Raw genomic sequence first — 25967 nt, forward strand, 5'->3', positions numbered from 1 at the left:
TCTCACACACACTACTGAAATTTTAGCTCTCATACACACTACTGAAATTTTAGCTCACACACACTACTGAAACGCTCTCACACACAGTACTGAAACGCTCTCACACACACTACTGAAACGCTCTCACACACACAACTGAAACGCTCTCACACACACTACTGAAATTTTAGCTCTCACACACACTACTGAAACGCTCTCACACACACTACTGAAATTTTAGCTCTCACACACACTACTGAAACGCTCTCACACACACAACTGAAACGCTCTCACACACACTACTGAAACGCTCTCACACACACTACTGAAATTTTAGCTCTCACACACACTACTGAAACGCTCTCACACACACTACTGAAACGCTCTCACACACACTACTGAAACGTTCTCACACACACTACTGAAACGCTCTCACACACACTACTGAAACGCTCTCACACACACTACTGAAACGCTCTCACACACACTACTGAAATTTTAGCTCTCACACACACACTACTGAAATTTTAGCTCTCTCACACACTACTGAAACGCTCTCACACACACTACTGAAACGCTCTCACACACACTACTGAAATGCTCTCACACACACTACTGAAACGCTCTCACAAACACTACTGAAATTTTAGCTCTCACACACACTACTGAAACGCTCTCACACACACTACTGAAACGCTCTCACACACACTACTGAAACGCTCTCACACACACTACTGAAACGCTCTCACACACACAACTGAAACGCTCTCACACACACTACTGAAATTTTAGCTCTCACACACACTACTGAAATTTTAGCTCTCACACACACTACTGAAACGCTCTCACACACACAACTGAAACGCTCTCACACACACTACTGAAATTTTAGCTCTCACACACACTACTGAAACGCTCTCACACACACTACTGAAACGCTCTCACACACACTACTGAAATTTTAGCTCTCACACACACTACTGAAATTTTAGCTCTCACACACACTACTGAAACGCTCTCACACACACTACTGAAATGCTCTCACACACACTACTGAAACGCTCTCACACACACTACTGAAACGCTCTCACACACACTACTGAAATTTTAGCTCTCACACACACTACTGAAATTTTAGCTCTCACACACACTACTGAAATTTTAGCTCTCACACACACTACTGAAACGCTCTCACACACACTACGGAAACGCTCTCACACACACAACTGAAACACTCTCACACACACAACTGAAACGCTCTCACACACACTACTGAAATTTTAGCTCTCACACACACAACTGAAATGCTCTCACACACACTACTGAAACGCTCTCACACACACTACTGAAATTTTAGCTCTCACACACACTACTGAAACGCTCTCACACACACTACTGAAACGCTCTCACACACACTACTGAAACGCTCTCACACACACTACTGAAATTTTAGCTCTCACACACACTACTGAAATTTTAGCTCTCACACACACTACTGAAACGCTCTCACACACACTACTGAAACGCTCTCACACACACTACTGAAATTTTAGCTCTCACACACACTACTGAAACGCTCTCACACACACTACTGAAACGCTCTCACACACACTACTGAAATGCTCTCACACACACTACTGAAACGCTCTCACACACACTACTGAAATTTTAGCTCTCACACACACTACTGAAACGCTATCACACACACTACTGAAACGCTCTCACACACACTACTGAAATTTTAGCTCTCACACACACTACTGAAACGCTCGCACACACACTACTGAAATGCTCTCACACACACTACTGAAATTTTAGCTCTCACACACACTACTGAAACGCTCTCACACACACTACTGAAACGCTCTCACACACACTACTGAAACGCTCTCACACACACTACTGAAACGCTCTCACATACACTACTGAAACGCTCTCACACACACTACTGAAACGCTCTCACACACACTACTGAAACGCTCTCACACACACAACTGAAACGCTCTCACACACACTACTGAAATTTTAGCTCTCACACACACTACTGAAACGCTCTCACACACACTACTGAAATGCTCTCACACACACTACTGAAACGCTCTCACACACACTACTGAAATTTTAGCTCTCACACACACTACTGAAACGCTCTCACACACACTACTGAAACGCTCTCACACACACTACTGAAACGCTCTCACACACACTACTGAAATTTTAGCTCTCACACACACTACTGAAACGCTCTCACACACACTACTGAAATGCTCTCACACACACTACTGAAACGCTCTCACACACACTACTGAAATTTTAGCTCTCACACACACTACTGAAACGCTCTCACACACACTACTGAAACGCTCTCACACACAAAACTGAAACGCTCTCACACACACTACTGAAATTTTAGCTCTCACACACACAACTGAAACGCTCTCACGCACACTACTGAAATTTTAGCTCTCACACACACAACTGAAACGCTCTCACACACACTACTGAAACGCTCTCACACACACTACTGAAATTTTAGCTCTCACACACACTACTGAAACGCTCTCACACACACTACTGAAACGCTCTCACACACACTACTGAAATGCTCTCACACACACTACTGAAACGCTCTCACACACACTACTGAAATTTTAGCTCTCACACACACTACTGAAACGCTCTCACGCACACTACTGAAATTTTAGCTCTCACACACACAACTGAAACGCTCTCACACACACTACTGAAACGCTCTCACACACACTACTGAAATTTTAGCTCTCACACACACTACTGAAACGCTCTCACACACACTACTGAAACGCTCTCACACACACTACTGAAATGCTCTCACACACACTACTGAAATTTTAGCTCTCACACACACTACTGAAACGCTCTCACACACACTACTGAAATTTTAGCTCTCTCACACACTACTGAAACGCTCTCACACACACTACTGAAACGCTCTCACACACACTACTGAAACGCTCTCACACACACTACTGAAATTTTAGCTCTCATACACACTACTGAAATTTTAGCTCACACACACTACTGAAACGCTCTCACACACACTACTGAAACGCTCTCACACACACTACTGAAATGCTCTCACACACACTACTGAAACGCTCTCACACACACTACTGAAATTTTAGCTCTCACACACACTACTGAAACGCTCTCACACACACTACTGAAACGCTCTCACACACACTACTGAAATTTTAGCTCTCACACACACTACTGAAACGCTCTCACGCACACTACTGAAATTTTAGCTCTCACACACACAACTGAAACGCTCTCACACACACTACTGAAACGCTCTCACACACACTACTGAAATTTTAGCTCTCACACACACTACTGAAACGCTCTCACACACACTACTGAAACGCTCTCACACACACTACTGAAATTTTAGCTCTCACACACACTACTGAAACGCTCTCACACACACTACTGAAACGCTCTCACACACACTACTGAAATTTTAGCTCTCACACACACTACTGAAACGCTCTCACGCACACTACTGAAATTTTAGCTCTCACACACACAACTGAAACGCTCTCACACACACTACTGAAACGCTCTCACACACACTACTGAAATTTTAGCTCTCACACACACTACTGAAACGCTCTCACACACACTACTGAAACGCTCTCACACACACTACTGAAATGCTCTCACACACACTACTGAAACGCTCTCACACACACTACTGAAATTTTAGCTCTCACACACACTACTGAAACGCTCTCACACACACTACTGAAATTTTAGCTCTCTCACACACTACTGAAACGCTCTCACACACACTACTGAAACGCTCTCACACACACTACTGAAACGCTCTCACACACACTACTGAAATTTTAGCTCTCATACACACTACTGAAATTTTAGCTCTCACACACACTACTGAAACGCTCTCACACACACTACTGAAACGCTCTCACACACACTACTGAAACGCTCTCACACACACAACTGAAACGCTCTCAAACACACTACTGAAATTTTAGCTCTCACACACACTACTGAAACGCTCTCACACACACTACTGAAATTTTAGCTCTCACACACACTACTGAAACGCTCTCACACACACAACTGAAACGCTCTCACACACACTACTGAAACGCTCTCACACACACTACTGAAATTTTAGCTCTCACACACACTACTGAAACGCTCTCACACACACTACTGAAACGCTCTCACACACACTACTGAAATGCTCTCACACACACTACTGAAACGCTCTCACACACACTACTGAAATTTTAGCTCTCTCACACACACTACTGAAATTTTAGCTCTCTCACACACTACTGAAACGCTCTCACACACACTACTGAAACGCTCTCACACACACTACTGAAATGCTCTCACACACACTACTGAAACGCTCTCACACACACTACTGAAATTTTAGCTCTCACACACACTACTGAAACGCTCTCACACACACTACTGAAACGCTCTCACACACACTACTGAAATGCTCTCACACACACTACTGAAACGTTCTCACATACACTACTGAAACGCTCTCACACACACTACTGAAATTTTAGCTCTCACACACACTACTGAAACGCTCTCACACACACAACTGAAACGCTCTCACACACACTACTGAAATTTTAGCTCTCACACACACTACTGAAACGCTCTCACACACACTACTGAAAAACCAAGTCATTTCAGTGAACAGGAAGGCATTTCAGTTAAACAGGAAGGTGTTTCAGTTGAACAGGAAGGCGTTTCAGTTGAACAGGAAGGCATTTCAGTTGAACAGGAAGGCATTTCAGTTAAACAGGAAGGTGTTTCAGTTGAACAGGAAGGCGTTTCAGTCGAACAGGAAGGCATTTCAGTTGAACAGGAAGGCATTTCAGTTAAATAGGAAGTTAATTCTTGACAAGGAAACTGAAGGAAAAAGTGTTAGATTTCAAACAAACCACTACACAGATGTCTACTCAGCAACCTGTTAGTTAGGGGTGGGTTTTTATAATCGATTTATTGATTAAAATCGATTCTGGCTTGGATAACGTGAAATCGATTCATTAAAATCCTGAATCGATTTTTTAATATAAATTTATTTTGCCCGAAATGCCAGAATCTCTGGTGAAACCTCACAAAATTTCAACAACCACCAAACAGCTAAGACAGTAAATGAGAGCAGGTACACGGCTTCTGCACAAAGACGTAAACACACAGCGCGGACCCGCGGATCAGAATCAGTGAGATGTCGCCTTTCTCACCCGACAGCACGGACACGGTCGGGGCTGAAAGCCGACAGCTCGCTGACTCTGATCTGTCGGCAGGTCCGCGCTTTGTTTTCACGCCGTTTTTGCGCCGATTCTAAAGCTGTTAGTTTGATCTCTCTCCAAACAATATTGACTGAACCAGCAGCAAAAGAAGATCCAAACTGCGCTTCACATAAACATCGTCATGAATTCCCTCACTGTTTTGCTTCCACCACGATAAAATCGCACGTCATGCACAGCCCTCTCTCTCTCTTTCTCTCTCTCTGTACTTCAAGAACAGTTTCCCGTCTAAAAATCTGTTTTCTGCATTATTCGCTTGCTTGTTAGGCACAAGTCTACTGTTGTTTACAGCGCAGTCGGCCGCTGTTTTTTTTTTTTTTTTTTTCATTTTACATACTTCCGAAAAGAAAACCTAATTTCTGCCGTTCAATACTGAATAAATGTAAACTTTTTAAAATTATGCAAAATGCAAAACGTTAGCCGTGTCTCTAATAAAACCGCTGTAACGTCAGAGGTAACGTTCATATGTTGATTAATGGTTTTCTTTCGTTTTTGATGTACTGCAGAATATTTTTTATAAAATCCCAGGTCAGGAAAACCACCTTCATGTTTTTATGTGTTTTATCTTCAGCTACTTTGACACAAAGGCATCTGCTGTGATGCTCACACCTTTGATAAAGTCTTGCGTGTGTCAGCTTCCTTTTTTTAAATACAAAAATATGTAAATGTACTGATCTGAATTATAATATTTCTGACTGTCAAAATTCCCCATAATCAAATCGAATTGAATTGAATCGAATCCTGGAACAAATCGATTCTGGACCTTAGTGAGACAGCTGCATTACTTAACAATATATTAGCCTCAGCATAAGTCAAAATTTAGAATAGCGGGAGACGTGCATTATCCTGGTTATTTTTTTGGCATATGTGCTTTTTGTCTTTTTTAGCAAAGAAAAATATCTTAAAATCATCAATAAAACCAGGGAGAGAAGGCTTAGCGTTCCTCCATTTAGCACAATGGATATGATATTTACTCAAAAGTATGATGATGTTAATAATGTCTGAGACATCCAATGCTAGATGATCCATATAAAAAAAATTATGATGTAATTCAAACAGTGGCACATCATTAATATTTAGGGAAATCCAATTTTTTAAGTTGCACCAAATACATTGTGTGATAGGGCATAGGAAAAAAAAAGATGTTCTAGGGTTTCATTTTCATCAGTACAAAAAGAACACTGATCCACCTCAAAGCCAAATCTCTTTTTTTAGAAATTCTGCCACAGTATTAGTTTTGTTTAAAGTGTGTTTCTTTAACTTTAGGTAGAATAGGCTATTTCATAAATTTTTAGTATGCTTTATCCAGTGTATATGAAATAACTAAACTAGAACCATGCCATGTAACCATTCTGTTGTAACTATGAAATATTTTGTCTTTGAAGAAACTACTAACAAATTTCTTATTGCATTTTTATCAAACAGCTGACATTGCCCTAGCAATAAATTTGGGAGCACTGATGAGAAATTATTGTATATCATAAAAATTTTAATCAAATGAAGCAGAGGCAGTGGGACCAGTTCACAAAATTTGTTATATTCTCTTTGAGAACAGTTTAGACAATATTTTTCTGAAAAGTCTGTGTAACTTAGAATGACACCGTTATCATCCAACAAATCTGTTATGAATATAATATTTTTGTTCAAACCAGTCACTCTTGAAAATAGATTTTTGATTAAGTGTTATTACCCTATTATTCCATAAGGTTGAATTATGGGGAGAAGTTGTGGGTACATCTCATTTTCCCAAAAATGCAACGTCTGTTTTGGAAAGTTTGATATCTTTATGGGGATTTTATTTGCCGCAAAATCACATTTCAAAATAAAGTCTAATCCTGTATACTATTTTATTAAACAAGAATCATGGGATGTGGGGCTAAGTAGAGTCTGGCTGTGACAGACAAGATTTTAACCATTTAATTCTAAGGGTGCCAACCATAAATTCCAATTCTGGAGTTTTGATACCACCTTTATTGTATCCCTTCACAAGCTGAGATCTTTCTATGTAATGGGTTTTATTCCTCCACAAAAATTCGAACACATTTCTATTTATGGTTTTCATGGTATTTATCGTTTTTTTATTTTTATATCGTTTACGTGGCGCAAAAAAGGTTGGGGACTGCTGTACTAGCAGGTTGCTGAGTAGAAATCCTTGTAGTGTTTTGAAATATACCACTTTTTCCATCAGTTTCCTTGTCAGGAAACAACTTCCTGTTCAGCGGCAATGGCTCTGGTTTCAGTAGTGTGTGTGAGAGCGTTTCAGTAGTGTGTGTGAGAGCTAAAATTTCAGTAGTGTGTGTGAGAGCGTTTCAGTAGTGTGTGAGAGAGCTAAAATTTCAGTAGTGTGTGTGAGAGCGTTTCAGTAGTGTGTGTGAGAGCTAAAATTTCAGTTGTGTGTGTGAGAGCGTTTCAGTTGTGTGTGTGAGAGCGTTTCAGTAGTGTGTGTGAGAGCGTTTCAGCAGTGTGTGTGAGAGCGTTTCAGTTGTGTGTGTGAGAGCTAAAATTTCAGTAGTGTGTGTGAGAGCGTTTCAGTTGTGTGTGTGAGAGCGTTTCAGTAGTGTGTGTGAGAGCGTTTCAGTAGTGTGTGTGAGAGCTAAAATTTCAGTAGTGTGTGTGAGAGCTAAAATTTCAGTAGTGTGTGTGAGAGCGTTTCAGTAGTGTGTGTGAGAGCGTTTAAGTAGTGTGTGTGAGAGCTAAAATTTCAGTAGTGTGTGTGAGAGCGTTTCAGTAGTGTGTGTGAGAGCGTTTCAGTAGTGTGTGTGAGAGCGTTTCAGTAGTGTGTGTGAGAGCTAAAATTTCAGTAGTGTGTGTGAGAGCTAAAATTTCAGTAGTGTGTGTGAGAGCGTTTCAGTAGTGTGTGTGAGAGCTAAAATTTCAGTAGTGTGTGTGAGAGCGTTTCAGTAGTGTGTGTGAGAGCTAAAATTTCAGTAGTGTGTGTGAGAGCGTTTCAGTAGTGTGTGTGAGAGCGTTTCAGTTGTGTGTGTGAGAGCGTTTCAGTAGTGTGTGTGAGAGCGTTTCAGTTGTGTGTGTGAGAGCGTTTCAGTAGTGTGTGTGAGAGCGTTTCAGTAGTGTGTGTGAGAGCGTTTCAGTAGTGTGTGTGAGAGTTAAAATTTCAGTAGTGTGTGTGAGAGCGTTTCAGTAGTGTGTGTGAGAGCGTTTCAGTAGTGTGTGTGAGAGTTAAAATTTCAGTAGTGTGTGTGAGAGCGTTTCAGTAGTGTGTGTGAGAGCGTTTCAGTAGTGTGTGTGAGAGTTAAAATTTCAGTAGTGTGTGTGAGAGCGTTTCAGTAGTGTGTGTGAGAGCTAAAATTTCAGTAGTGTGTGTGAGAGCGTTTCAGTAGTGTGTGTGAGAGCGTTTCAGTAGTGTGTGTGAGAGCGTTTCAGTTGTGTGTGTGAGAGCTAAAATTTCAGTAGTGTGTGTGAGAGCGTTTCAGTTGTGTGTGTGAGAGCGTTTCAGTAGTGTGTGTGAGAGCGTTTCAGTAGTGTGTGTGAGAGCATTTCAGTAGTGTGTGAGAGCTAAAATTTCAGTAGTGTGTGTGAGAGCTAAAATTTCAGTAGTGTGTGTGAGAGCGTTTCAGTAGTGTGTGTGAGAGCGTTTCAGTAGTGTGTGTGAGAGCTAAAATTTCAGTAGTGTGTGTGAGAGCGTTTCAGTTGTGTGTGTGAGAGCGTTTCAGTTGTGTGTGTGAGAGCTAAAATTTCAGTAGTGTGTGTGAGAGCGTTTCAGTAGTGTGTGTGAGAGCGTTTCAGTTGTGTGTGTGAGAGCTAAAATTTCAGTAGTGTGTGTGAGAGCGTTTCAGTAGTGTGTGTGAGAGAGTTTCAGTAGTGTGTGTGAGAGCGTTTCAGTTGTGTGTGTGAGAGCTAAAATTTCAGTAGTGTGTGTGAGAGCGTTTCAGTAGTGTGTGTGAGAGCGTTTCAGTAGTGTGTGTGAGAGCGTTTCAGTAGTGTGTGTGAGAGCTAAAATTTCAGTAGTGTGTGTGAGAGCGTTTCAGTAGTGTGTGTGAGAGCGTTTCAGTAGTGTGTGTGAGAGCGTTTCAGTAGTGTGTGTGAGAGCGTTTCAGTAGTGTGTGTGAGAGCTAAAATTTCAGTAGTGTGTGTGAGAGCGTTTCAGTAGTGTGTGTGAGAGCGTTTCAGTAGTGTGTGTGAGAGCGTTTCAGTAGTGTGTGTGAGAGCGTTTCAGTTGTGTGTGTGAGAGCTAAAATTTCAGTAGTGTGTGTGAGAGCGTTTCAGTAGTGTGTGTGAGAGCTAAAATTTCAGTAGTGTGTGTGAGAGCGTTTCAGTAGTGTGTGTGAGAGCGTTTCAGTTGTGTGTGTGAGAGCGTTTCAGTAGTGTGTGTGAGAGCGTTTCAGTTGTGTGTGTGAGAGCGTTTCAGTAGTGTGTGTGAGAGCGTTTCAGTAGTGTGTGTGAGAGCTGAAATTTCAGTAGTGTGTGTGAGAGCGTTTCAGTAGTGTGTGTGAGAGCGTTTCAGTAGTGTGTGTGAGAGCGTTTCAGTTGTGTGTGTGAGAGCTAAAATTTCAGTAGTGTGTGTGAGAGCGTTTCAGTTGTGTGTGTGAGAGCTAAAATTTCAGTAGTGTGTGTGAGAGCGTTTCAGTTGTGTGTGTGAGAGCGTTTCAGTAGTGTGTGTGAGAGCGTTTCAGTAGTGTGTGTGAGAGCATTTCAGTAGTGTGTGAGAGCTAAAATTTCAGTAGTGTGTGTGAGAGCGTTTCAGTAGTGTGTGTGAGAGCGTTTCAGTAGTGTGTGTGAGAGCGTTTCAGTAGTGTGTGTGAGAGCTAAAATTTCAGTAGTGTGTGTGAGAGCGTTTCAGTAGTGTGTGTGAGAGCGTTTCAGTAGTGTGTGTGAGAGCGTTTCAGTAGTGTGTGTGAGAGCTAAAATTTCAGTAGTGTGTGTGAGAGCATTTCAGTAGTGTGTGTGAGAGCATTTCAGTTGTGTGTGTGAGAGCGTTTCAGTAGTGTGTGTGAGAGCGTTTCAGTTGTGTGTGTGAGAGCATTTCAGTAGTGTGTGTGAGAGCATTTCAGTAGTGTGTGTGAGAGCATTTCAGTTGTGTGTGTGAGAGCGTTTCAGTAGTGTGTGTGAGAGCGTTTCAGTAGTGTGTGTGAGAGCGTTTCAGTAGTGTGTGTGAGAGCTAAAATTTCAGTAGTGTGTGTGAGAGCGTTTCAGTAGTGTGTGTGAGAGCGTTTCAGTAGTGTGTGTGAGAGCGTTTCAGTAGTGTGTGTGAGAGCTAAAATTTCAGTAGTGTGTGTGAGAGCATTTCAGTAGTGTGTGTGAGAGCGTTTCAGTTGTGTGTGTGAGAGCTAAAATTTCAGTAGTGTGTGTGAGAGCGTTTCAGTAGTGTGTGTGAGAGCGTTTCAGTTGTGTGTGTGAGAGCGTTTCAGTAGTGTGTGTGAGAGCGTTTCAGTAGTGTGTGTGAGAGCTAAAATTTCAGTAGTGTGTGTGAGAGCGTTTCAGTAGTGTGTGTGAGAGCGTTTCAGTTGTGTGTGTGAGAGCGTTTCAGTTGTGTGTGTGAGAGCTAAAATTTCAGTAGTGTGTGTGAGAGCATTTCAGTAGTGTGTGTGAGAGCGTTTCAGTTGTGTGTGTGAGAGCTAAAATTTCAGTAGTGTGTGTGAGAGCGTTTCAGTAGTGTGTGTGAGAGCGTTTCAGTTGTGTGTGTGAGAGCGTTTCAGTAGTGTGTGTGAGAGCGTTTCAGTAGTGTGTGTGAGAGCTAAAATTTCAGTAGTGTGTGTGAGAGCGTTTCAGTAGTGTGTGTGAGAGCGTTTCAGTAGTGTGTGTGAGAGCGTTTCAGTAGTGTGTGTGAGATCTAAAATTTCAGTAGTGTGTGTGAGAGCGTTTCAGTTGTGTGTGTGAGAGCTAAAATTTCAGTAGTGTGTGTGAGAGCGTTTCAGTTGTGTGTGTGAGAGCGTTTCAGTAGTGTGTGTGAGAGCGTTTCAGTAGTGTGTGTGAGAGCATTTCAGTAGTGTGTGAGAGCTAAAATTTCAGTAGTGTGTGTGAGAGCGTTTCAGTAGTGTGTGTGAGAGCGTTTCAGTAGTGTGTGTGAGAGCTAAAATTTCAGTAGTGTGTGTGAGAGCGTTTCAGTAGTGTGTGTGAGAGCGTTTCAGTAGTGTGTGTGAGAGCGTTTCAGTTGTGTGTGTGAGAGCTAAAATTTCAGTAGTGTGTGTGAGAGCATTTCAGTAGTGTGTGTGAGAGCGTTTCAGTTGTGTGTGTGAGAGCTAAAATTTCAGTAGTGTGTGTGAGAGCGTTTCAGTAGTGTGTGTGAGAGCTAAAATTTCAGTAGTGTGTGTGAGAGCGTTTCAGTAGTGTGTGTGAGAGCGTTTCAGTAGTGTGTGTGAGAGCGTTTCAGTTGTGTGTGTGAGAGCGTTTCAGTTGTGTGTGTGAGAGCTAAAATTTCAGTAGTGTGTGTGAGAGCATTTCAGTAGTGTGTGTGAGAGCGTTTCAGTTGTGTGTGTGAGAGCGTTTCAGTAGTGTGTGTGAGAGCGTTTCAGTAGTGTGTGTGAGAGCGTTTCAGTAGTGTGTGTGAGAGCTAAAATTTCAGTAGTGTGTGTGAGAGCGTTTCAGTTGTGTGTGTGAGAGCGTTTCAGTTGTGTGTGTGAGAGCTAAAATTTCAGTAGTGTGTGTGAGAGCGTTTCAGTAGTGTGTGTGAGAGCGTTTCAGTAGTGTGTGTGAGAGCGTTTCAGTAGTGTGTGTGAGAGCGTTTCAGTAGTGTGTGTGAGAGCTAAAATTTCAGTAGTGTGTGTGAGAGCGTTTCAGTAGTGTGTGTGAGAGCGTTTCAGTAGTGTGTGTGAGAGCGTTTCAGTTGTGTGTGTGAGAGCGTTTCAGTAGTGTGTGTGAGAGCTAAAATTTCAGTAGTGTGTGTGAGAGCGTTTCAGTAGTGTGTGTGAGAGCTAAAATTTCAGTAGTGTGTGTGAGAGCGTTTCAGTAGTGTGTGTGAGAGCGTTTCAGTTGTGTGTGTGAGAGCGTTTCAGTTGTGTGTGTGAGAGCGTTTCAGTAGTGTGTGTGAGAGCGTTTCAGTTGTGTGTGTGAGAGCGTTTCAGTTGTGTGTGTGAGAGCTAAAATTTCAGTAGTGTGTGTGAGAGCATTTCAGCAGTGTGTGTGAGAGCGTTTCAGTTGTGTGTGTGAGAGCTAAAATTTCAGTAGTGTGTGTGAGAGCGTTTCAGTAGTGTGTGTGAGAGCTAAAATTTCAGTAGTGTGTGTGAGAGCATTTCAGTAGTGTGTGTGAGAGCGTTTCAGTTGTGTGTGTGAGGTGCTCTATTAGATTGAGATTTGGTGACTGTGGAGGCCATTTGAGTACAGTGAACTCATGGTCATGTTCAAGAAAACAGTCTGAGATTATATAAGCTTTGTAAGATGGTGAGTTATCCTGCTGTAGGCAGCCATCAGATACTGGATATATTTTGGTCAGAGATGGAAATGGTCAGCAACAATACCCCCAAAAAGTGCCAAGAATATATTCCCAATATCATTACACCACCACCACCACCAGCCTGGCTATATGGCAGGATGGGTCCATTCTGACCCTACAATCCAAATGTTGCAGCAGAAATTGAGACTCATCACACCAGGCAATGTTTTCCCAACCATATGTTGTCCAAATGTGCTGACCTTGAGTGTTTAGTCTTACTTTCCTGTTCTTAGCTGACAGTCTGGTCTTCTGCTGCTGCAGCTCATCTGCTTCATGGTTTGACACGTTAAGGCTTCAGAGATGCTTTTCTGCACACCTTGGTTGTAACAACTGGTTAGTTACTGTTGCCCTCATTGGAACCCATTTTTGCCCAGAGAACTGCCACTCACTGGATATTTTCTCTTTCTCGGACCATTCTCTGTAAACTACAGAGATTATGTGATCAGTAGATCAGCAGTTTCTGAAATACTCAGAGGAGCCCCTCTGGCTTCCAACATTTTAAAGTCAACAGATCATCCTGACCACATCACATCTACATACCTAGAAGCACCGAGTAGCTGCCATGTGATTTCCTGACTAGCAGATGAATAGGTTTACCTACGACACGTTCTCATCCTGACGCGTAAAATACAGACGATTGTGACAAGTCGATATTTTACACGTTGGGAATGAGAGCTGGTTGGAATGAATCTGTTTTACGTGTGAAATGAAAATGATAAACCTGTCAAAGCATGATGTACGTTAAATCTGTTCACTTTCAGATCCTGAATCACTATGTGATGGCCACAACATGAAGCTATTTTATTGTTGAATTATGAGTGATACTTTGTGTTTGTGTTGGAATGGACGGCTGGAGCCTCTGCTCGAAGCGTCTCATCGTATTATCACTGGATTGTGCAGTTTCCCCTCTATATCTATCTCTCTATCTACTTTTGTTTATGAGGCTAACAATGAGAGTGATGATGAAATTATTCCCAATACTCTGAATAATTACATCAGAATACATAATTTTTTTAATACATTTTATTTGAAAAGGGAATACTGAGCATCTCATTTCCAAACCACCAAACTTATTTTATGTGCTGGCCCCAAACAAATCATACAGATCTTATTTAATCACAAAAAAGATGCATATTGCAACATAATGAATGCATGATTGTGAACACCATGCAGAGAGTGTTCTAGTTCAGACGTGACAGGCAGCTTTACTACCAGCATGCTGTATATACCATCATATCATTACAGGGAGTACGTTTGCATTACAGGCAGTTATGCAGCACAGTTTCTCTCAGTCTCTCTTCACAACACACACCTAATACTTTTAAAAGTTGCACCCTTGCTCACAAAAAAAAAAAAATCACACATACACAGAAAAACATAAATGAGACAAAGCTTAGATTTGGTCCCAGATAACCAGAGGGGCAGTTAATTATAAGAACAAACTAATCGATATTAATGATCAACGAGGAAATTTTTGGGGGGAGAGTTTTGCAGATTGCTTTGTTGCTCATGCGTCTGCACAAATTTAAAAATGCTAAAAACTGAATATTTTTCTGTGTGTGAATCAGACGTCTGTATCAACACTCTGGTTAAAGAGCAGCAGAGAATCATAGATTACAGGAATTGTGCACAGACCTTCAATTTTTCTTCCTCTGTTCTCAAAATATGTCGATATGTCATATTTCTGCTGTGCAATTGTTTTTCTTAACACAGAGGTGGCTTTTCCATGACGCATTTCAAAAAAAAAAAAAAAGAAAGAAAGAAAGAAAAGGAGTAAATAAAATTCCCAAAGTATAAAGACCACAGGCATTTTTTCATAAACAAACACAGTTTTAAATGAGAAATAAAACTGATAAAAAACATTTATGGTATATTACATATTTATAATATGAGGATAAATGTAAAACAAAACATTTCTATTAACCCTTGTGTGGTGTTCGTATTTTTGTTACTCAGCCAGTGTTCATGGGTCTGGTGGACCCGCTAGAGTTTTGGCTTTTGAAATTAACACTATCAAACAATTTTATGTTAAATTACTCAACAGATGTTTACTTCATCCCAATTACAAGACATATGAACAGCAAACATGGTTAATTTTTTCCCTTTACCTTTGTTAGATCACATTTATGAATTAATGTGCTTCTCGTTTTTCTTTTATATAAAATGTTATAAATAAATCAGTTATAATCAAGTGGAGTGAGTGGAAAGACACAACACATTTACACGTGAAAAAAATAATTAATTGTTTAATTTTTCTTTTGAAAAAAACTGAACACGGGTCTCACAGACCCGAACACCATACAAGGGTTAAAAAAAAAAAGGTTAGCAATTGCACATAGGCTAGAATATTTCACTGATAAAGGGGGAAAATGGCACTGTTTTTTAAAAATAGATCAACATTTGAACAAAATTGTACATTTGCTTTTCCTAAGTCTTTCTACAAAATGAGGCCTGTTTGTTTTTAATAAAACACGTTAAAAATAAAAAAGACCCAACAGATGCGTGAAGAAAACGATGCGGTTTTAAAACAGACCCTTGCTTTTCTTCAGATTCTTTTGCTTCCAGTTTGGCAGAGCGTTGAACTCAACGCGACTCATCTCAAGAAGTTTCTATAAAACATTAAAAGTGAGCGGAAAAATAAATGTCGGCATTTATAACATTTTTCTTTATTTACTGAATTTAAATGTAATAAATAATTCTAATGGCCACGGAGCGAGTCCTACCTTGAAGTCCTGGTCTGAGAGGTAATCCTCCAGACGCAGAGGGTCCACTCCCTCTGGCAGCGGTTTCCTGGTCAGCTCCTCGATGGAGTACTGCTGCTTACTGAGCTTGGACAGGGCCTCTTTCACCAAGATCACTTTTTTGGAGAGCCCAGCCTGCGAACACAGAGGCAGAAATACTCTACTTTCTATTTTTTTCCACATTTAAGCTCAAACCCTGTCTTTTTGCAACACATTTAATCAAACATAACACCTGAATAAAAGGATAGAAAACAGCACTGCACTCTTGCTGCGATGCTTAGGACAAAATAATCTCCAGTTCAAGCTGTGACAGCTCCCTGACACCAACACTTCATAAGACAGACTGCAGTAAAAGACAAGCCATCACCCACCTTTGAAGCGATATTGGGGTCCTTCTCCCAGTATGGGAAGATGTTGGTGAAGGTCAGGGGTTCACAGCCTGCTAGGATCAAATAGGCCAGAGGGGGGCGCCGAGGATTCTTCTCTGTAGGTCAATGTTGTATTGAAAAACAGAAGGAAAACATAAGCCAAAAAAGAGACCGGACATTTAAGTACAGAATATTAGAGACTTTACATAAGAACAACATTACTCAGACAAACACGTTACTACGAAAATCATTCCTGCATGACTCGACTGTTAAAGTGAAATCTGTGATCTGAAGATTTTTATGGCCTCTCTCTTTGATTTCTCTTCTTTTCTTATATTTAAAAATGATGATGAAGTATTTGTGAAGAATATTGCAAAACTTTAAATAAAATGTTCAAAATGCTTGTGTGTGACCTCTGACCTTTGCAGTACTGCAGCACAGTTTCCATGGCGCACTTCCTCTCGCTGTCCCAGCGCATTTTCGCAGATCCGGTGCACTGTGTGTCTTCAGGCTGCCAGCCCTGCCACAGATACACCTCCATACGGTTGTCGAGCAGAAACAAGGCTGAAGAAGAAATAGTGATGTGATAAGATAGCAAGCCATAACATGATTACATTGAACTTTTGTGTTGCATTTGAACTGTTGCAAAATATTTGTGATGCATGTGGCATTAGCAGGCGTTCCTCTTGATTCCATCTTTCTTCATATCTGTAGATGTTTGCTGAAGATAAGCCTGAACTTGCTTCGCTAACTTTAAACTTTCTTTAAGAACTGAAATGTAGAAATAACTGAAATGCGACATTGCTCGCAGCTTGTGTTACCTGGTTGTTGTGCTGCGTAGAGGTTCTCCTGCAGGAAAGGCATCGCCATGACTCCTTCTGCTACCCTGGCGGGATACAGCACCTCCTCCCCTTCAAACACCCCGGAGCTCGCACTTAAGCTGAAGAGCCGCGGTGTGTGGTTGTACTTTCCTGGATCTGCAACACACACACACACACACACACACATATTATCTCTCTATCTACATATCTACATTCTGCTAAACACCTGGATAGTTGCTAAGCAGCGCATGTTGGGCCGTACCATCCAGCATACAGTCGTAGGCCTTCTTGTCTTTCAGACCCAGAGCCTTCACAAACTCCGCAGGTTCAGATCCTTCCTCCACCTCCTCCAGTCTCACGCTGCTGCTGAGGCTCAGGCCTAACTCTGACGGATGCCTTGAAGACACAGACACGTGTTGATCCGCAGCCGCAGCCAAACATCCATTCATACATTTACACATCCTGTGCCTTACCTCTGGGTTAGTTTGTCCACTGCTCTTTTGGCCACCTGCTTGGCGCTTGCATGAGCTTTGCAGCCGTGCCACAAGTAGAGCTGGCCTTTCTCAGCATTAAGCAACACCAGGCTGCCACGAGAGCGCAGACTGCTATGCTGGCAGTCCACCTCCACCAGCAAGGCCTCTGACTCTGCCTCACCACGGACACAAAACAACCTCCAGGCTTCTGCAGAGGTGAAACAGACGTGGCATGCTTTCATGTTTTCTACCAGAACCACCTAAATAATTCATTCGGTTTATGAAGTATTGTGAGGCTTTAATCTTTTACAACAAGTCAAAGTTTCAACATGACATTTTTTTGGTTACCTGTGTTGTTGGTGTTGTTCTCTCTGCTGCCCTTATGGATGATCAGACCTCCCTGGAAGAGCTGCAGGAAGCAAGGAGGTTCTTTTCCCTGAGTCACCAACACCTGGAGAGCCACCCGCAAAGAAAAAGGTGAACAAAGCTGGATCTAAATTTACTTTCAACAAGCAGGGATTGTGATTCTAACACTTATTGTGGTTATTTTTGGTGCATCTGTGACTCACCTGTGACCCCCTGTGGCTTCCGAGCTCCACCGTCATGAGAGCGGAGGTTCCTTTCTCACTGGCGCTGGAGTGGCGGCCCTGCCAGAAAAAATACGCAGCCCTCTCTCTCCCAGGACCTCCAGTGCTCAGCTCCCCAGGTTTCTGCCGCTTCCCCACTGGAAGAACAGAGCACAGAAAACCTTCTGCTTATTCGGTTCAGGCTTTCAGTGACATAACAGTCAGCTTTTCTTCACATGCTGTTCTGATGAATGTGTGCCAACATGGTAAGCATGTGAAGCCACACAAATTTATTATTATTATTTTTGCTCGCATCTTCTTCCACTATTTATTCTGAGGCTGTGCCAAAATGTGACTCACCGAGCGTGGTGACAGAGTACTTCCAGCGGATGATGTAGGCGTCGCCCTCGTGCAGCTGGCCCAGGCTTTCCTCAGGCACTTCCTCCTCTCCGTGCTCTCTTATGTGCCACGCCTCTACGGCCACGGTTGCTAACTCTGCCTGCCTCCCATCCTCCGTCCTCACCAGGCCATGACCCCGCTGGACATTGATGCCCTCCAGAATGGTCTTCACCGGCTCCGGCTCATTGTTCAGCAGATCTTTAGCGTCACATGGGTGGAGCTCCAAGTCAAGTGGGGCGCGCACAGTGGAGTGGACTGGGCTCTGAGCAAACCAGGACACTTTTAATTAGCTTTAAATTTGTTACTTTAAAAAAAAACAAAAAAAAAAAACAAACCCAAACAAACAAAACAAATCTCCTCTACCTTAACTTCCTCAGCTTGAGCCGCTTCCTCTTTCTTCCTCTCAGCCCAGTCCAGGAACTTCTCTCTGAACAGGGACGTCTCATTGTGCTCTGACAAACGACCAAACAGAGCCCAGCTCGGACGACCTTCCCCTTTCCTACATGTCACACACATGAAAGTTACCTTTAGTATTTTTAGTGTCTTCTCTGTGTGGCTGTACATGCACAGTGAGACCACTAGGGGCTGCAATATAACTAAAAATCTAACATAGCTCTCCGCTTGAACAGACAATAGAGGTTTCTGGCACAACTTCACCTACTTCCAAAGTGCATAGAGAAGAACAAGAGTCTGAAGAGGTTGAAGCTCCAGCTGCGCATGCAGTTTAAAGAACAGCTTTATTACTTAACCAAACAATAAAGCTGTTCTTTAAACTACGTGTGCTGCTGAAGCTCCAAACTTCTTAAACCATTTATAGCTGCTTTAAATGTGAGATGACCACATCATGCATTTAAAAAGCACCCCACAGAGGACAGAATACAGGATTAACATGTCACACTCACTGAGGCGTGTTCTGGTCTGTGCAGGAAGCATCCAGCGGGTTGACTCTGCAGTGGCTGTAATCGTAGCTGCCGCTGTAGAGCTGTTTGCCTAGTTTGACGGCCACTTTTCTGTCGCTCAAGGGCACATCTTTCCCGTGCCACACGTACACTTCGCTGCCAAAATCAAACACCAACACCTGGTGTGAGACAACAGCAGCAAGAGGAAGGAGGAGAGAGAGACGTTGGTTAAGTGTTTACTGAAATCTCTGTCTTGACTTTTATGGACGTGTCCTAAAGATCTTCAGCTTCCTGTAAGCTTTTAAAGACTTAAGGCTTGTAGGAGAATGAAATGGACTGAGTTTCTATTCCACTTATCAGAACTTCCCAGACATATGAGTGACATCACCTCTTTAGAGTCGAGCAAGGACACACTTGGGATAGAGGCCCAGGCGTCTTCGTGAGGCACCAGCTTGTCTCCCTGGAGTCTGTACACGCCATTAGAGTCCACCACGCCACTCTCGTACAGCTCATCCTCCTCTGGCTCTCCCGCCCCTACAATCAAAAACAGGGTAAGCACATGTGTGTGGTGGAGTGGGGGCTCAGTGGTTAGACAGATAATCCTTCAAGAGGATAAGAGAAGTGCTCTAAGGAGAGTTTGACAGAATATCTACTGGTACTAGTCAGTATTATTAGAGATACAGATGTCAGAGACTGTGTTGGTGTTTACTTATGAAAATGTGTGCACGTACCTCTGTATTTGGTCTTTCCACCCAGCAGGGTCCAGAACTCTTTGGCCCATCTGCTCTCAGTGTTGATGCCCTCCTCCAGCACCGTCACCTGAGGGGCCTTACAGCCGAGGTCCCTCTTAGCCTGAACGAACGCCGCCATCTCCGACGCCTGTCCACACAAAGCACACGTTACAGCAAATACACAGCAGTCACATTTTTTTCTAAATGTGTAAGAGCAGACACATATTAGCTCATTTAATCCATCTGTAGTGATCGGACTTTGTGAAAATGAGAACACAAAGCAGTTACACTATGCTAACTTGTGTGAGAATAGCACAGGCAACACTTGTGGCTGTCCCACATTCTGCAGGCCCTACTCAGACAGGGCCCTCACCCAACCAAATCAAGTATTCCCAGTAGTGAGAAAAGAAATGATGAAATAGAGGTGGAGGAATCATCTGAACCTGTCTCAGCCGGTGTCTTATTAATTCAGCAATTCTCTAACCACAAGAATCCGTCACCCTGTAGTGTCAGCTCTCCAGCTCAGGCACAGCCTTTGATCTACTGATGAAATTCAGCTGATATAAACACTGACACCATTGTCTACTTACCTGTATATGTTTGAGGGTTCAACGTATCCCTGTTTATATATTTTATGTTTTTATGTTCAATATTTTACATTTGGAAACAAACATGTTTTAGGTTGAACTCCTAAAACCAAAGTGGTTCTCTGTTGCATCTCTTTGGTGTGATGATTGTTTGAGTCACAGATCAAACAGTGTAAAGACGTCTTTATGTCAGAGACCTTATTTTGGTTTCATGGATTTTAAGATTTTTGGTTGAGACCTCAGGATCTTCACAGACAAATTTGTTAAACTCATTTTTCACGTGAAGATACTGACATATAATAACTGAAAAAGTTCACATAACATGAACGTCTGACAAGCTTTTTTGATTTCAGTGGCAGAAACAAGCTTTCATACATTACACAATGCAATAAACACGAGAGCAGCAGAGATCACCTCCCACGGGACAGTGTCCCTTTGGTAGGTATAGTTAAAGCCTTTTATAATCCGTTTGTTTCAACTCTGAATATATCAAACATCAAACTTGATCCTGCAGTTCATGATGGAAACAGCCCGTCAATGCACAACATTATCTGCTCTGAATCTCTTTGTTTTTTCAAATGTGGTCATTAGGGTGCTGATTCAGTGTGTGAGGTTCACTACCTTTGCTTTCTCGATGACATTGGCGAACTCTCCACTCCACATGTAGCAGTGCTTTGGTGTTATCAGAAGAAAGCAGTCACCACTGTTTAGAGACTGAGCTGTGGGCTCCACCAACCGAACCTGGACGTGCCTCCGGCCTTCACAAAGTAACAAAAAAAGACCTTTTACTTATTTGAAACATTAAAGGGATTTAAACTGTGGAAAAAAAGAAGTTGATTTACCAAATATTTTTAAGAAATGAAACAAGAAACATTTTACTGAACCTTTGATCGCTTCAATATTCAACACGTAATCATAGAAAGAGTTAATCCCCTCGTGTTTCCTCACCTTTGATGCGGATAAGCATGAGCTTATTGAAAGGAACTGCACTGTTATTGGTCACAACATCAGTGGACTTCACACTTCGCAGGTTCACCTTGCGAAAGTTTTCCTTGCTGGCCAGACCGGCCAAGGCAACGTCAGCCAGGTTCGAGTGTTTTGCCACTGGACAGGTGAGAAAACAAGAACAGGGACTCAGTTACACATCAGCTCTTGAAATATTAAACTGTTTTGAGGTTTTGATGATTTTCTGTTCCTTTTTCTAATTCTTCATAAACAAAGAGACGAGACACACTTTAATTATTTCTTTCATGTGAGCTATACTAGCACACAGCACACGTAGCTGTGGTGCTCACTTCCTCTTTTGTAAACTGTGAAGACGTCACTGTGGTCAGTCAGCAGAGTAGAATACTTGTTCAAGCAAACATCACACTAATATGATACAATAACCGGCTGGCAACAGCCCCACAGCTTTACCTGAACATCATTTTCATATTTTCTTCTTACATACAGTGTGTTTACGTTACGGCTGATTCACGACATAAACAAGAAATTCACTCTCCAGACATATTTCCTGTATAAAATAATTCACTGACTTTAATGTGATTTTTTTCTTTTTTAGAAATAACCCTTTTTGTGCTCCTTTAAAGCTATCCAAGACTTTCTGGCCATCTTGGGTGAGAATATACTGTAAGCACTGCTACAGTAGGAAAGTTTGAGCACTTACTCCTCTCCACTTGGATCCTCTTGGTCTCCACGGTGGCTACGTTAAGCCTCTGCTCGGTGTAGACCTGCCTGATGTCATTGCGGGCAGCTAAAGCTCGCAGAGGGTTCCTGGAGCCTTGGTTCCTTCTGGCTGGTCGCACCGCTCGCTTGTGCTCTGCTACTGCTGAAGTGAGCCTGATGACAAAGTTTAAGACTTAAAAATATTATAATACTAAAAAACAAAGGACAAAAAACCCATTTATGTTTATTACAAACTTACTTTGGCGACTCAGTCGGGATCTGGCTTAGGTCTTCCTCAGTCACCACCACGCCGGTGTCCTGGATTGCTGAGGGCGAGACGGATCTGTAGAAGTTGCCGAACGTCTCTTCGTCGTCCAGCTTCATCACTTCTTTCTCCATCTCTGCTGTCACCTCGATGGTGGATGTCTTGCTTTTGCTCACACCTGCGCCCACAAGCCATAACATCGGCAAGAAGAAAAGATGGAAAAGGAAGTGCTACAAAGACTTTTTGTGCATAACATTTCTGGCATTTTACAGGTCAAAGGTCACATGTGGTGATGGATGTCCTGTGATGTCTATAGCTCAAATGCTTACACTAATTGAAAGTCAACTTTTTTTAATGTTATTAAATTAGTGTGTATTATATTAATAGGATGAAACAGAGAAGAGCTTACTAAACTGCACAGGGATAAAAATTTACTTAAAAAAATAATAAACAGGGCAAAAAAATAGATGAATAGAAGGAAAAATAACAATTCTGCAATTTTACTTGTGCATTCATTTATTTTTGCTTTTTTTTTTTTGTTTAAATTCCTTAAAGTAAAAAAAAGCTCCAAAATCTTAATTTAATCTGAAAAACAAATGTTCTGCCAATCTCATCGTTTCCACTAATCCACATGGTGGCCCAAACATTTGTGTTGGCAGTTGCTCTGCGTGATTCTTAAATGCTTAAAAATATGTTCCCGTATGTTGCCTCCACATGTTGAAGTGGTCAAAATCAGGTTTGTTTGTTTTTTGGCAAAGACACAATTTTTGTAGTTTTGCCTCAGCAAACGATCAGCAGTGGATTTTAAATCAAACATTCAAGATGTGATTGAAATGCAGACTTTCAGCTTTATTTCAGTGGGTTTAACTACAGCTCTAGATTTTAACTTTGGAATGACACATTTTTACCGACTCGGTATAATCGTGTACTATACGATTGTGCAATACATCATCAAATTCAATACTGTGTACAATAATCAGAAGCAGAGAAAGTGTACCTTTATTGTGGAGCTTGTCTAGGAAGGACTCCAGCTTGTCGAGCCGTTTATCTCCTTCCACCTTGACATCAGATCGAGTGGAGATTTCTGTACAGCAGAGAAAAACTCATTTACTTTTCAGTGGATTTTCCAACTATCTTTTTCATCTGTAATTAAGTGGCAGTTTGAGCCATATTTAATCATGAATATACTTTTAAAAGACCTTTCAGTGAGGTATTAGAAAGATTTACAGACCTTCAAGAGGTTTGACGGGTGTTGCATTAGCCTTCTTCAGAGCTCGAATGGGTGACTCTTCTACTCCTGACACGAGACCTTGCAAAAAAAATAAAACGTTTCAGTATTGGTTATTTGTTTGTTTCTTTTTTGGTCTTTAAATTCAAATGTTTGGTTTTTTGTGACTGTCTGGACTATAGAGATATTTGTATCTACTTTACAACGAGTGCATTCAACCCGACGGCTTGGAAACGTCCTATTCAAAGTAGTACGCTTTGTGTAATCAAATATAGGTCGTCTGCGTCTGTTGGGAGGGTTGGATTTCTGTGTATAATGTTATAAGGGCTGCAGTTATTAGGATTGTTGTCAGTGGAAAACAATGAGCTTATTCAGGCCAACTAAAGCCCAGAGTATAGTCTCACCTTTCTTGGCCATGCGTCCAGCCACAGTGAACTGGTTTGAGTCGTTGGCCGCTCCTTTGCCTTTGCATTTCCACTGCTCCTCCTTCTCCTTGAGAATTTTCATCCTGTCTGCCAGCGACATTTTGGGCTCCACATCTACGTTGGATTTCTGTTGAAACATTCAAACACTTTCAGCTTTGTGTTTGTTTGTGTGTGTGTTTGAATGCAAATCTGTTAAGGCTTACACTCTGATAAACTGTGTACACAAGAGCAGACACACATGAAAACTTGGTGCAGTAACTATGAGAGAGAAAAAAGTGTTGCATCAGGAAAACAGAGACTCTGATGAGGGTGAAGGAAGGAGAGTGAAACACTCATACAGGCAAATATTACTCTGTCAGCGAGTTAGGAAAATTTAATACTGGCAACAAAAACCAAGACCTTTTTTTCTTTTTCAAATCCATCTCTCACCCATTATTCAGCACACCGTTTCTTCTGTGATTTACTCCTGCTGCCATTTTTGCACCTGAACTCGACCATTAAAAGGGAATCGGCAGTAGTTTACTGGCCTCCCTACAGCCCAGGAACTGTGTTGCGGTAATTAATGATTTTCCAGTCTGAAATATTTAGGTTGTTTCTGTCACACTTTTCCCATTGCTGTCTAATTAGTAAGTCACACCGTGCGCAATGTGTGCCTTAGTTTTTGCAGTTGATTACACACAGCTTAGTCAGTGACTGCACAGATTTAAAAAAACAAAAAAAACAAAAAACAGAATTAACTGCTAACCAAGCATGAAAGGTCATAAAAAAGGTCTACACGATTAGATTTTACATTCATTTATGCATGCAAGCTGTACGTACAGCATTTAAGCAGCGCAGGATGAAAGCTAATGTTTGGGATTCCCCACACCAAACAGCTGGAATGTTCTCGGCAGATGAGTAACGATCTGTGTGATCTGTTGACTCTTACTCTATAACTCATCGCCTCATTTTTACTGTAAGCTCAGAAACCTTAAACTCTTACAGATGCTAGAGGCAGCTTTAAAGAGAAAAACATATTTAGCTAAATTTGGGATTAACAGAGGTTCAAAACAAGCTGTCGGTGCAGTTTATTGTTGTTTTCATTATTTTTCTAACACTGAAGTGACACGAAATCATTTGGCAAAACAATTTGAAAAAACTACCATCTTCTTCTTCCAGATGTTTCGCCAAAGCAGATCATCTTCCTCCATCTGTTCCTATCCCTCGCATCCTCCTTAATCACACCAAGTCATATCATCCTTCAAGGCATCCATGAGTAAATGTCTAATAGCAATTTAAACTTTATTATGTACCATAAATGTACCATTAGGTCTCTCTACAGTTGTTGTTGCAAATTGCTAAGTACAGTTAAAAGAAAACGTATGCAGACACAAATCTCTGTGAGGGCAGGTTTACACTCAAGCACCACGTCAAGCCAGTCAGTTAGGAGACAATTATGTTTTTAGGTAACATAAAACAGAAATCAGAGATCAACAAAGTGCAGTCATCCAGTTAATCCTCCATTTTCTTTTTAAATACTTGGATTTACAGCTTCTCTCCCATGTAGATAAGACAGCGAGGTCCTGTTCAGTGTTTCATATGAGATAACAGACTTTTGTTGATGCTCCAACAGGCACAAAGTTGGAGACCCAAGGTCAGATCAGCACACTCCAAGAACAATCCATCGGGCATTATCTCATTACCTTCAGACATCACTTAGTAGGAAAAAATAATCCTTTTGTGAATCAAGAAAAATCATTTTTGATCAGCCAATAAATCGCACATCTATAGAGCACATCCAGTCTCATATTTAACAATATTAGAGATAAAACATATCTTTGGCCTCTGCTATATTTAGCACACTGAAATATAATAAATGTGCTTTTTTTACTGTGTATGAGAAAATGGAAAAACGAAGGGGGGAAAAAAAAAGCATGCTGACATGCTCAAACAATTATCCACCAAATCAAATCGCACGTTCTCTCTCTCCTTCCGCGTCTCGCCATTTCAACCTGAACTTTATTTTGTGCTTTCATATCGAATGTGCTGCCATATGTGCTCAAATATTTGCCTTACATGAGACAAAAGCTCAAAGAATTAAGACTG

At 41.6% G+C, this 25967-nt stretch overlaps 1 protein-coding gene across 3 annotated transcripts in view; it reads right to left on the bottom strand.

Annotated features, from left to right (window-relative positions):
• Positions 1–13716: 13716 nt before the first annotated feature.
• The window catches only part of svild (supervillin d), a 57315-nt gene continuing 45064 nt past the window's right edge, over positions 13717–25967 (bottom strand). For all 3 annotated transcript variants that reach the window (XM_085284575.1, XM_085284576.1, XM_085284577.1), the window contains 21 exons: positions 23862–24009; positions 23461–23538; positions 23227–23313; positions 22224–22407; positions 21966–22138; positions 21248–21403; positions 20921–21057; positions 19713–19860; positions 19370–19515; positions 18985–19160; positions 18446–18581; positions 18044–18344; positions 17687–17841; positions 17466–17568; positions 17118–17325; positions 16907–17040; positions 16645–16800; positions 16244–16387; positions 15827–15939; positions 15438–15590; positions 13717–15323 (listed from right to left, as the gene is read on the bottom strand). In XM_085284575.1, coding sequence (XP_085140701.1) covers positions 15237–15323; positions 15438–15590; positions 15827–15939; positions 16244–16387; positions 16645–16800; positions 16907–17040; positions 17118–17325; positions 17466–17568; positions 17687–17841; positions 18044–18344; positions 18446–18581; positions 18985–19160; positions 19370–19515; positions 19713–19860; positions 20921–21057; positions 21248–21403; positions 21966–22138; positions 22224–22407; positions 23227–23313; positions 23461–23538; positions 23862–24009 — 3123 coding nt within the window. In that variant the 3' untranslated portion in view covers positions 13717–15236. The remainder of the gene's footprint in view (positions 15324–15437; positions 15591–15826; positions 15940–16243; positions 16388–16644; positions 16801–16906; positions 17041–17117; positions 17326–17465; positions 17569–17686; positions 17842–18043; positions 18345–18445; positions 18582–18984; positions 19161–19369; positions 19516–19712; positions 19861–20920; positions 21058–21247; positions 21404–21965; positions 22139–22223; positions 22408–23226; positions 23314–23460; positions 23539–23861; positions 24010–25967) is intronic.

Source organism: Mchenga conophoros, linkage group LG8, assembly GCF_057382185.1.
Source record: "Mchenga conophoros isolate Kocher_MC1m ecotype Shallow Benthic linkage group LG8, M_conophoros_male_GT1.1, whole genome shotgun sequence".
In the NCBI taxonomy this organism is placed as follows: domain Eukaryota; kingdom Metazoa; phylum Chordata; class Actinopteri; order Cichliformes; family Cichlidae; genus Mchenga; species Mchenga conophoros.